Below are 12,840 nucleotides of genomic sequence, written 5' to 3' on the forward strand. Positions count from 1 at the left end.
ACATCTCCGCTAAGCTCTTGAATTTGCTTCATTCTCCTTGCAGGTCTTCTTCCACAGCTCGATGTGTCGAAGATCCGATGGGTACCATATTATACCATGTGTAGCTTACTTAAAAGAAAATACAAGACACACTTTCTTTTCCTATCTTTTTCCCAGTAAAGAAATTTGCACATGAAAAAGATGGTGGAAACACATACACTGAACTACATGAACAAGTCCAATTGCTGTACTAGACTACTAGTACCATTATCAAATCTATAAATTCTCATGAAATCTGCGCAAGCAAGATATTTTTAACCATCGATTCATCCATCACTCCAGATTTCTGTTGCTTAGAGCATTTGTACTCTACATATATATTTGTCATCAGTTGAGGATTTTGGAAAAACCGCACGTATTGTGCACTATAAGTATAACTCACTGTAAACAACATGTCAACACTACGTCAGAACTACACATCTCTGATTCTCTGGATGTGTGCAGAATGACACATACAATTCAGAGAAACAGGCCAACACAACACTAATGGGCGATCCGGCGATCAAGGCGCCAAAGGATCTACTTCTGCTTGATAGTCATCGAAGCATTTACATAGATGGATCATCCAATCACAGATACATTTGGAGAGTTCAATTACACTTGTTGTGCTGCGTTCCACACAGCGACGGGAATTTTGAGTAGATTCTTCTGTTGCATGGCCGGCGGGATGAACTTGATCCTTGGTGCCTTCTTTACCGGAAACGACAAAGCGTCGACCTTTGCCGCGGCGGGTGCGCGACGAGGAGCAGCAAACCATCGGTGTTTGAGGGCCGCGGCCGCCGTCAGTCGCTTGTCGGGGTTGCAGGTGAGGAGGCCTTGCAACACCTGGAATCCTTCGTCGGACAGCTTCTCTTGAGGGAACAGGTCCCGCAGCTTGTTCTCCTTGTGCCCCGGCGGTAGGAGTCGTAGGGCCTTGGCGGTGTGCGGCAACGATGTGAACTCCGGCCACGTCCTGTCGTCCGGCGTCCCGAGCAAGCGGAAGATGCTCCAGAGTTGGATGATCTCATTGTTTGTGTCGTCGTCATCGTCGTCATCATCATCATCGCCGAGGAACAGAGTCTTGCCGGTGAGCATCTCGGCCATGACGCAGCCGAGAGACCACGTGTCGACGAGCGCGTCGTAGTCTTCCTTCCCCAGCAGCATCTCGGGTGCCAAGTAGAACGCCGTGCCGGCCTGGGTGTACGGCGGCAGCTCGGACAAGGAGATCGCCAGCCCAAAGTCGCAGATTTTGACGAGCTCCCCTTCTTGGCCGATGAGGATGTTGGCCGGCTTGATGTCGCGGTGGACGACGTGGCGGTCGTGCATCTTCTTGGCACCGGTGAAGAACTTCCACATGATGGCGCGCACCGTGGACTCCGGCAGCGGCGGGCCGCCGCCGCGGCGCCTGTTCCACAGGAACTCATGGAGGGTCGGCGCGGCGACGTACTCCATGACGAGGCCGTAGGCGACGTTATCAGGGTCGCGCACCAGGCCCTCGAAGCCGACGACGTAAGGGTTCCCGTCGCAGGCCTCGAGGAATCCGGCCTCTCGCAGAAGCTCGGTGGCGTCGGGGGGCTCCGCGGACCCGTCCTCCCAGTTGAGGTACTTGATGGCGACGATCTTGCCGGTGGCGCGGTGGCGCGCCAGCAGGACGCTGCCGAAGCCGCCCTCGCCGAGGCATGTTTTCTCCTCGTAGTCCGCGCTGCTCCGGATGTTGTTGACGCGGCTCCTCTTGCAGCGCGTCGGCGATCCTTGGGTGGTGGTGGCGTGGCCGGCGCCGAGGACGGCAGCAGCAGGTCGCTTGCGCGCGGCCATCGCCGTCGCGCGAGCTCGACGGACGAACTACGCGCTTCGGTTGATGGAGGCGAGGAAGATGGAAGCGGTGGATCGAGGGAGGAGGGGAGGTGGGTGATGAGCTGATGGATGGATGGATCGACGCAATTGGGCGTGGAAATATACGCAGGAGCGGCCCCGATTGGAATCGGATTCAAATTCAAATCCGAGTTACGCCCGGCACAGCAAACACCACACGCGCAAGGCCGCTTGCCGCCCGCGTTTTCACCACCTAGCTGTTTGGAGTCTGAATCTGAAGGCATTCTTTCTTTCTCTCTTTCTTGGCGGTTGCGTTTTCCCTTGCAATCTTCGATTCCCAATCGGCCATGCGATGTGTCCGGCACGTGTTCGACCGTTTTTCACTTGCAATCTTGGATTTCAAATCGGACACACCTGCACCGTTGGTTCTGCATAGTAGTTTGTGTTGAACATGTATTTACGTATGTAGGTCCGCATTTTATATGCCGCACCTGTAGTATCTCTATCCCCTGTATTTACTTGTATTTTGAGAGATAAAACACCGGTCGCACCCCTTACCTATATATGTACCTACTGATCTGAAGATATCGATGCACACAATCAAAACTTACATGGTATCAGATATCGTATAGATCCTTTCCTAAATCGCTTCCGCAACCCTAAGCCGTCGCTGCCCCGGGCCGCCGCCGCCGCCATCCGCGACATCAACATCACCCCATGGTCCTCAATGCCACCGACTCCACGTACTTTGCATGAAATACTTATTTCTCGCTCCTCTTCTGCGAGAACAATCTCGTGGATCATGTCGACGGCACCGTCGACTCTCGCGCCATGGTGGGCGACTCCGAGTGGACCGCGATCGACGCTACGCTCGTCCGGTGGTTCTTCACCACCATCTCTAAGGACCTGTTTCACACGGTCGTGAGCGATGGTGGTGACGCCCGCGCCGTGTGGGTCAAACTCAACGGCCTCTTCACCGACAACAAGCTCCAGCATCGCGTTTTTCTGCAGCAGGAATTTTTTGACTATCATCAGGATGAACAGTCCATCGATGGCGGATGAACTCCGTGACATCGGTGCCAAGGTTGATGATGACCTCCTCCTCAACACGCTCACCGCTGGCCTCAACGAGGACTTCGGCAACGCCGCCGCCAAGCTTACCTTGATGTCGGAGCCCTCCTTCCCCAAGTTTGTGGCGTACTTGCGGTTGGAGCAGCGCCGGATCAAGGGGGTGAAAAAGCGCGTGCAGCACCACGCCCTCGTCACTGGCACCTCTCGCGGCGCCCCGCCGCCACCCGCTCCACCCGCATGGCGGCAGCAGCCGCCGCCTCCTGCGCCCCCGGGGTTCTACCCCCTCCCGCCCGCGCCCCCGCTCCTCCCACTGCCCCCAGCAGCAGCCGCAGGGTGGCGGGCGGCGCGGCAACCGCCGCCGGGGCGGGCGCAAGCAGCCGCAGCGGGCGCACGGGGGCTCCTCGTCAGCAGCAGCCCACTCCGCCGTGGACCTACGACACCAACCCGTGGACGGGTGTCGTCCACGCGTACTCGATGCCGGTTCCCCGGCCTCCCGCCCCGGGCATCCTTGGGCCCCGTCCAGCGAGCCACCAGGCGTATCTCGCCGCGCCCGGCGCCGCCCCTACCCGCCCCTCCCTGCATCGCCGGCCATGGGCGGCTATGGCGCCGCTCCCACGCCCGCTTATGGCGGGTTCTACCCGCCCCAGGTGCCTCCGACGTGGGATCCCGCCCTTCTCGCCGCCCTGCACTCGGCTCCGTCACCTAGTAACTATGGTGGCAGAGGTGACTGGTACATGGACTCGGGCGCCACTGCTCATATGACATCTCATCCCGGTAACCTCACGTCTTCCACTCCCGTTCATACTCCCACTCGCATCACCGTTGGTAACGGTTCCTCTTTACCCATTACACATGTCGGTCGTATGTCGTTTCCTTCTACTTCCACTCTGATTAACATGTCTAATGTTCTTGTCTCTCCTGACTTAGTCACAAACCTTGTATCTATTCGTCGCCTTGCTCGTGAGAATCCTATTACTGCGAATTTGACGATGTTGGCTTTTCTGTGAAGGACGCCCGTACACGGATGGTACTCCACCGATGTGATAGCCCCGACAAGCTCTACCCGGTGCATCCCTCCGCCACCACCGCAACCCGTCCAGCCGCCCTCGCTGCTAGTGTCGACCTTTGGCACGCTCGTCTCGGTCATCCCAACTCCATAGTTTTGCATCCGATTCTTTAGAGTTTTTCATTCTCATGTAATAAGGTTGACAACCACACTTGTGAGGCATGCCATCTCGGCAAGCACGTTCGTCTTCCTATTAGCGAGTCTACAAACGTTTCCACTTTTCCGTCTCAGCTATTGCATAGTGATGTTTGGACGCCCCGGTTGCAAGCAATACGGGCTATCTATACTATTTGGTGATATTGGATGACTTCTCTCATTATGTGTGGACGTTTCCTCTCCGTCGCAAGTCCGACGCCCTCACCACACTCACCGCCTTTTATTCCTACGTCACCACACAATTCGGTCGTCCAATCCTTGCCCTACAAATTGACAACGGAAAAGAGTTTGACAACGTCGCCGTCCGTAACCTCCTCACTTCTCACGGCACCATCTTTCGCCTCACTTGTCCTTACACATCCCAGCAAAATGGCCGCGCCGAGCGTGTCATTCGCACTCTTAATGACTGCGTCCGCATGTTTCTCTTTCACTCCAACGTGCCCCCTCGGTTCTGGCTGGATGCTCTCGCCACCGCCAGCCTCCTCATCAACATCCGCCCGTGCCGCCCTCGCTGGAACTATGCTCCTCACCGGCTCCTCTTCGGTGCGGCCCCATCTTATGATGGCCTTCGCATCTTCGGGTGTCTTTGTTATCCTAGCACCGTGTCCAGCACTCCTCACAAACTCGCTCCCCGGTCGGTTCCTTGAATCTTTCTCGGTTACCCTCCCAACACCAAAGGTTACCGGTGCTATGATTCAGTGTCCCACCGTGTTTATACATCGCGGCACGTGTACTTTGATGAGTTAGTGTTCCCTTTTCAGCAAGTACCGTCCCTCCCCGCGCAGACTTCGGCACCTCCCGAGGCGCGGCTCGCCCTGCCACCACCTACGGCGGGCCGCCCCCTTCGCCGAGTAGTGCCCCGGTCCCCCTCGCGCGCCCCGCGCCCTCGGGTCCGGCCACCCCCTCCAGCGACGTCTCAGGAGCGGCCGCCGCCTCGGGCGCCCCCTCCGCCGCGGCCTCCGGCGCCCCCTCAGGCGCCCCTGCTGCAGCGGCGTCTGGCGCCCCCTTTGGCGCCCCCGCCGCGGACCATTCGGAGTCCTCGGAGACCACGTCGACCTCCTCATTGTCGGTCTCCCCTTCGGCTCCCCCGACGGTGGCTGCACCCCTCACCGGTGTGGTCACTCTGGCTTGGACTGGGACGTTTCATCCTAGCACGCGCTACACCTCCGACGAGCACGCGTGTGCCGCATCTACCTCGGCCCCGTCTCCGCTGCCCACCTCTGCTCGCGCAGCCCTTCGGGATCCGAACTGGCTTGCTGCGATGCGTGAGGAGTTCGACGCCCTGAAGCGCAACCGTACATGGCAGCTTGTCCCGCTGCCTCCCCGTGCCAATGTTATCACTGGCAAGTGTGTTTTCCGCCACAAGACTCGCCCCGACGGTTCACTTGAGCGCTATAAGGCGCGTTGGGTGGTGCGCGGTTTCTGATAGCGCGCCGGCGTGGATTTCATCGACACCCTCGCCCCGGTTGTAATACCGGGCACGATTCACATCGTTCTCCAGTTGGCTGTCTCTCGCGCCTGTCCAGTTCACCAGCTCGACGTGTCCAATGCTTTCTTGCATGGTCATCTCGATGAGCAGGTGTTTTGTCAGCATCCCACTAGTTTCATCGACACCACCTATCCGGACCACGTGTGCTTACTCTCTAGTTCCCTTTACGGGTTGAAGCAGGCACCTCGGGCCTGGTACCAGCGGATTGCGGCCTTCCTTTAGCAGCAGGGATTTCGGTCCACACGGTCCAATGCCTCCCTGTTTGCTTATCACAAGGGCACCGCTACCGCATACCTTCTCCTGTACATCGACGACATCATCCTGACCGCTGAAGGAAATATGCCCTAGAGGTAATAATAAAGTTGTTATTTATATTTCCTTATATCATGATAAATGTTTATTATTCATGCTAGAATTGTATCAACCGAAAACTTAGTACATGTGTGAATACATAGACAAAACAGAGTGTCCCTAGTATGCCTCTACTTGACTAGCTCGTTAATCAAAGATGGTTATGTTTCCTGACCATAGACATGTGTTGTCATTTGATGAACGGGATCACATCATTAGAGAATGATGTGATGGACAAGAGCCATCCGTTAGCTTAGCATAATGATCATTTAGTTTTATTGCTATTGCTTTCATGATGACTTATACATGTTCCTCTGACTATGAGATTATGCAACTCCCGAATGCCGGAGGAACACCTTGTGTGCTATCAAACGTCACAACGTAACTGGGTGATTATAAAGATGCTCTACAGATGTCTCCGAAGGTGTTTCTTGGGTTGGCATAGATCGAGATTAGGATTTGTCACTCCGTGTATCGGAGAGGTATCCCTGGGCCCTCTCGGTAATGCACATCACTATAAGCCTTGCAAGCAATGTGACTAATGAGTTAGTCATGGGATGATGCATTATTGAACGAGTAAAGAGACTTGCCGGTAATGAGATTAAACTAGGTATGATGATACCGACGATCGAATCTCGGGCAAGTAACATACCGATGACAAAGGGAACAACGTATGTTGTTATGCGGTTTTACCGATAAAGATCTTCGTAGAATATGTAGGAGCCAATATGAGCATCCAAGTTCCGCTATAGGTTATTGACTAGAGATGTGTCTCGGTCATGTGTATACATAGTTCTTGAACCCGTAGGGTCCGCACACTTAACGTTCGATGACGATTTGTATTATGAGTTATGTGATTGATGACGAAGTTTGTTCGGAGTCCCGGATGAATCACGGACATGAGGAGGAGTCTGAAATGTTCGAGAGGTAAAGATTCATATATAGGACGAGTATTTGGACACCGGAAGTGCTCCGGGTGATACCGGGTCACCAAAAGGGGTTCTGGGCAACCCCCGGCAAAGATATGGGCTTAATGGGCCAAGTAAGGGAACACACTAGCCCACAAGGGGCTGGTGCGCCCCTATAGGGCAAGACACGTGGGAGAAAAAGGGAAAGGAGAGGAGGAAAAGGAAATATGAAGTAGGACTCCTACTTCCTCCCCCTCCCCCTCCTTCCTTTCCCCCTTGTCCAAATATGGTGGGGGGCATGCCCTAGGCTGCCTCCCTCCTTCTCCCTCCTTTATATACGTGGGGAGGGCACCCCTAGAAGACACATCAATTGTTCCTAGCCGTGTGCGGTGCCCCCTCCATAGTTAACTCCTCGGTCATATCGTCGTAGTGGGTTAGGCGAAGCCCTGCGCCGGTAACTTCATCGTCACCGTCGCCACGCCGTTGTGCTGACAGAACTCTCCTCGCCTCAATTGGATCAAGAGCTCAAGGGACGTCATCGAGTTGAACGTGTGCTGAACGCGGAGGTGCCGTACGTTCGGTACTTGGATCGGTTGGATCACGAAGACGTTCGACTACATCAACCGCGTTACTAAACACTTCCATTTTAGTCTACGAGGGTACGTGGACCCTCTCCCGGCTCGTTGCTATGCATATCCTAGATAGTTTGCATGATCGTAGGTATTTTTTTTGAAAACCGCGTTCCATAGTGCATCCGAGCCAGGTTTATGCGTAGATGTTATATGCACGAGTAGAACACAAGTGAGTTGTGGGCGATACTAGTCATACTGCTTACCAGCATGTCATACTTTGATTCGGCGGTATTGTTGGATGAAGCGGCTGGACCGACATTACGCGTACGCTTACGCGAGACTGGTTCTACCGACGTGCTTCGCACACAGGTGGCTGGCGGGTGTCAGTTTCTCCAACTTTAGTTGAATCGAGTGTGGCTACGCCCGGTCCTTGTGAAGGTTAAAACAGCACATACTTGACAAAATATCGTTGTGGTTTTGATGCGTAGGTAAGAACGGTTCTTGCTAAGCCCGTAGCAGCCACGTAAAACTTGCAACAACAAAGTAGAGGACGTCTAACTTGTTTTTGCAGGGCATGTTGTGATGTGATATGGTCAAGACATGATGCTAAATTTTATTGTATGAGATGATCATGTTTTGTAACAGAGTTATCGGCAACTGGCAGGATCCATATGGTTGTCGCTTTATTGTATGAAATGCAATCGCCATGTAATTGCTTTACTTTATCACTAAGCGGTAGCGATAGTCGTAGAAGCAATAGTTGGCGAGACGACAACGATGCTACGATGGAGATCAAGGTGTCAAGCCGGTGACGATGGTGATCATGACGGTGCTTTGGAGATGGAGATCAAAGGCACAAGATGATGATGGCCATATCATATCACTTATATTGATTGCATGTGATGTTTATCCTTTATGCATCTTATTTTGCTTAGTACGACGGTAGCATTATAAGATGATCTCTCACTAAATTTCAAGGTACAAGTGTTCTCCCTGAGTATGCACCGTTGCTACAGTTCATCGTGCCGAGACACCACGTGATGATCGGGTGTGATAAGCTCTACGTTCACATACAATGGGTGCAAGCCAGTTTTGCACACGCAGAATACTCGGGTTAAACTTGACGAGCCTAGCATATGCAGATATGGCCTCGGAACACTGAGACCGAAAGGTCGAGCGTGAATCATATAGTAGATATGATCAACATAGTGATGTTCACCATTGAAAACTACTCCATCTCACGTGATGATCGGACATGGTTTAGTTGATATGGATCACGTGATCACTTAGATGACTAGAGGGATGTCTATCTAAGTGGGAGTTCTTAAGTAATATGATTAATTGAACTTTAATTTATCATGAACTTAGTCCTGATAGTATTTGCATATCTATGTTGTAGATCAATAGCTCGCGTATTAGCTCCCTGTTTTATTTTTGATATGTTCCTAGAGAAAAATAAGTTGAAAGATGATAGTAGCAATGATGCAGACTGGGTCCGTGATCTGAGGATTATCCTCATTGCTGCACAGAAGAATTATGTCCTTGATGCACCGCTAGGTGACGGACCTATTGCAGGAGCAGATGCAGACGTTATGAACGTTTGGCAAGCTCGGTATGATGACTACTTGATAGTTTAGTGCGCCATGCTTTACGGCTTAGAACGGGACTTCAAAATGTTTTGAACGCCACGGAGCATATAAGATGTTCCAAGAGCTGAAATTGGTATTTCAGACTCATGCCCGAGTCGAGAGGTATGAGACCTCTGACAAGTACTTTGCCTACAAGATGGAGGAGAATAGCTCAACCAGTGAGCATGTGCTCAGAATGTCTGAGTACTACAATCGCTTGAATCAAGTGGGAGTTAATCTTCCAGATAAGATAGTGATTGACAGAGTTCTCTAGTCACTATCACCAAGTTACTGGAACTTCGTGATGAACTATAATATGCAAGGGATGACGAAAACGATTCCCGAGCTCTTCGTGATGCTGAAATCGACGAAGGTAGAAATCAAGAAAAGCATCAAATGTTGATGGTTGACAAGACCACTAGTTTCAAGTAAAAGGGCAAGGGAAAGAAAGGGAACTTCAAGAAGAATGGCAAGCAAGTTGCCACTCCCATGAAGAAGCCCAAAGCTGACCCAAGCCTGAAACTGAGTGCTTCTACTGCAAAGGAAATGGTCACTGGAAGCGGAACTGCCCCAAATACTTGGCGGATAAGAAGGATGGCAAAGTGAAGAAAAGTATATATGATATACATGTTATTGATGTGTACTTTACTAGTGTTCATAGTAGCCCCTGGGTATTTGATACTGGTTCAGTTGCTATGATTAGTAACTCGAAATAGGAGTTACAAAATGAACAAAGACTAGTTGAGGGCAAGGTGACGATGTGTGTTGGAAGTGATTCCAAGGTTGATAAGATCACCATCGCACACTCCCTTACCTTTGGGATTAGTGTTGAACCTAAAATAAATGTTATTTGGTGTTTGCGTTGAGCATAATATGATTGGATCATGTTTATTGCAATACGGTTATTCATTTAAGTCAAAGAATAATTGTTATTCTGTTTACATGAATAAAACCTTCTGTGGTCATACACCCAAGGTGAATGGTTTATTGAATCTCGATCGTAGTGATACACATATTCATAATATTGATGCCAAAAGATGCAAAGTTGATAATGATAGTGCAACATATTTGTGGCACTGCCGTTTAGGTCATATTGGTGTAAAGCGCATGAAGAAACTCCATGCTGATGGGATTTTGCAATCACTTGATGCTTGCGAACCATGCCTTATGGGAAAGATGACTAAGACTCCGTTCTCCGGAACAATGGAGTGAACAACTGACTTATTGGAAATAATACATACTGATGTATGCGATCCGATGAGTGTTGAGGCTCGCGGCGGGTATCATTATTTTCTGACCTTCACAGATGATTTGAGAAGATATGGGTATATCTACTTGATGAAACATAAGTCTGAAACATTTGAAGAGTTCATATAATTTCAGAGTGAAGTGGAAAATCAACGTAACAAGAAAATAAAGTTTCTATGATCTGATCGTGGAGGAGAATATTTGAGTTATGAGTTTGGTCGTCATATGAAACAATGCGGAATAGTTTCGCAACTCACACCACCTGGAAAACCACAGCGTAATGGTGTGTCCGAACATCGTAACCGTACTTTATTGGATATGGTGCAATCTATGATGTCTCTTACCGATTTACCACTATCGTTTTGGGTTATGCATTAGAGACAGCTGCATTCACGTTAAATAGGGCACCATCTAAATCCGTTGAGACGACACCATATGAACTCTGGTTTGGCAAGAAACCAAAGTTGTCGTTTCTTAAAGTTTGGGGTTGCGATGCTTATGTGAAAAAGTTTCATCCTGATAAGCCCAAACCCAAATCGGAGAAATGTGTCTTCATAGGATACCCAAAAGAGACAGTTGGGTACACCTTCTATCACAGATCCGAAGGCAAGACATTTGTTGCTAAAAATGGATCCTTTCTAGAGAAGGAGTTTCTCTCGAAAGAAGTGAGTGGGAGGAAAGTAGAACTTGATGAGGTAACTGTACCTGCTCCCTTATTGGAAAGTAGTTCATCACAGAAATCTGTTCTTGTGACTCCTACACCAATTAGTGAGGAAGCTAATGATGAAGATCATGTAACTTCAGATCAAGTTACTACCGAACCTCGTAGGTCAACCAGAATGACATCCACACAAGAATGGTACGGTAATCCTGTTCTGGAGGTCATGTTACTTGACCATGACGAACCTACGAACTATGAGGAAGTGATGATGAGCCCAGATTCCGCGAAATGGCTTGAGGTCATGAAATCTGAGATGGGATCCATGTATGAGAACAAAGTGTGGACTTTGATTGACTTGCCCGATGATCGGCGAGCCATTGAGATTAAATGGATCTTTAAGAGGAAGACGGACGCTGATAGTAGTGTTACTATCTACAAAGCTAGAATTGTCGCAAAAGGTTGTCGAAAAGTTCAAGGTGTTGACTACGATGAGAGTTTCTCACTCGTATCAATGCTTAAAGTCTGTCCGAATCATGTTAGCAATTGCTGCATTTTATGAAATTTGGCAAATGGATGTCAAAACTACATTCCTTAATGGATTTCTTAAAGAAAAGTTGTATATGATGCAACCAGAAGGTTTTGTCAATCCAAAAGATGCTAACAAAGTGTGTAAGCACCAGCGATCCATCTATGGACTGGTGCAAGCATCTCGGAGTTGGAATAACGCTTTGATAAGTTGATCAAAGCATATAGTTTTATACAGACTTGCGGTGAAGCCTGTATTTACAAGAAAGTGAGTGGGAGCACTACAACATTTCTGATAAGTATATGTGAATGACATATTGTTGATCGGAAATAATGTAGAATTTTCTGGAAAGCATAAAGGAGTGTTTGAAAGGAGTTTTTCAAAGAAAGACCTCGGTGAAGCTGCTTACATATCGAGCATCAAGATCTATAGAGATAGATCAAGACGCTTGATAAGTTTTTCAATGAGTACATACCTTGACAAGATTTTGAAGTAGTTCAAAATGGAACAGTCAAAGAAGGAGTTCTTGCCTGTGTTGCAAGGTGTGAAGTTGAGTAAGACTCAAAGCCCGACCACGGCAGAAGATAGAAAGAGAATGAAAGTCATTCCCTATGCCTCAAGCATAGGTTCTATAAAGTATGCCATGCTGTGTACCAGACCTATTGTATACCCTACACTGAGTTTGGCAAGGGAGTACAATAGTGATCTAGGAGTAGATCACTGGACAGTGGTCAAAATTATCCTTAGTGGAATAAGGATATGTTTCTCGATTATGGAGGTGACAAAAGGTTCGTCGTAAAGGGTTACGTCGATGCAAGTTTTGACACTGATCCAAATGACTCTAAGTCTCAATCTGGATACATATTGAAGGTGGGAGCAATTAGCTAGAGTATCTCCGTGCAGAGCATTGTTGACATAGAAATTTGCAAAATACATACGGATCTGAATATGGTAGACCCGTTGACAAAACTTCTCTCACAAGAAAAACATGATCACACCTTAGTACCCTTGGGGTGTTGGTCACATGACGATGTGAACTATGGGTGTTAATCACATGGTGATGTGAACTATTGGTGTTGAATCACATGGCAATGTGAACTAGATTATTGACTCTAGTGCAAGTGGGAGACTGAAGGAAATATGCCCTAGAGGCAATAATAAAGTTATTATTTATTTCCTTATTTCATGATAAATGTTTATTATTCATGCTAGAATTGTATTAACCGGAAACTTGATACATGTGTGAATACATAGACAAACAGAGTGTCACTAGTATGCCTCTACTTGACTAGCTCGTTGAATCAAAGATGGTTAAGTTTCCTAGCCATAGACAT

At 49.3% G+C, this 12,840-nt stretch overlaps 1 protein-coding gene across 1 annotated transcript; it reads right to left on the reverse strand.

The window, feature by feature from the left end:
• Positions 1-311: 311 nt before the first annotated feature.
• LOC123100174 (putative cyclin-dependent kinase F-2) lies at positions 312-1,950 on the reverse strand. Its single transcript, XM_044522141.1, has one exon. The coding sequence runs from the start codon at positions 1,831-1,833 to the stop codon at positions 634-636; it is 1,200 nt and encodes a 399-aa protein (XP_044378076.1). The 5' UTR covers positions 1,834-1,950; the 3' UTR covers positions 312-633.
• Between the last annotated feature and the right edge of the window lie 10,890 nt (positions 1,951-12,840).

Source organism: Triticum aestivum, chromosome 4D (assembly GCF_018294505.1).
Source record: "Triticum aestivum cultivar Chinese Spring chromosome 4D, IWGSC CS RefSeq v2.1, whole genome shotgun sequence".
Lineage (NCBI taxonomy): Eukaryota > Viridiplantae > Streptophyta > Magnoliopsida > Poales > Poaceae > Triticum > Triticum aestivum.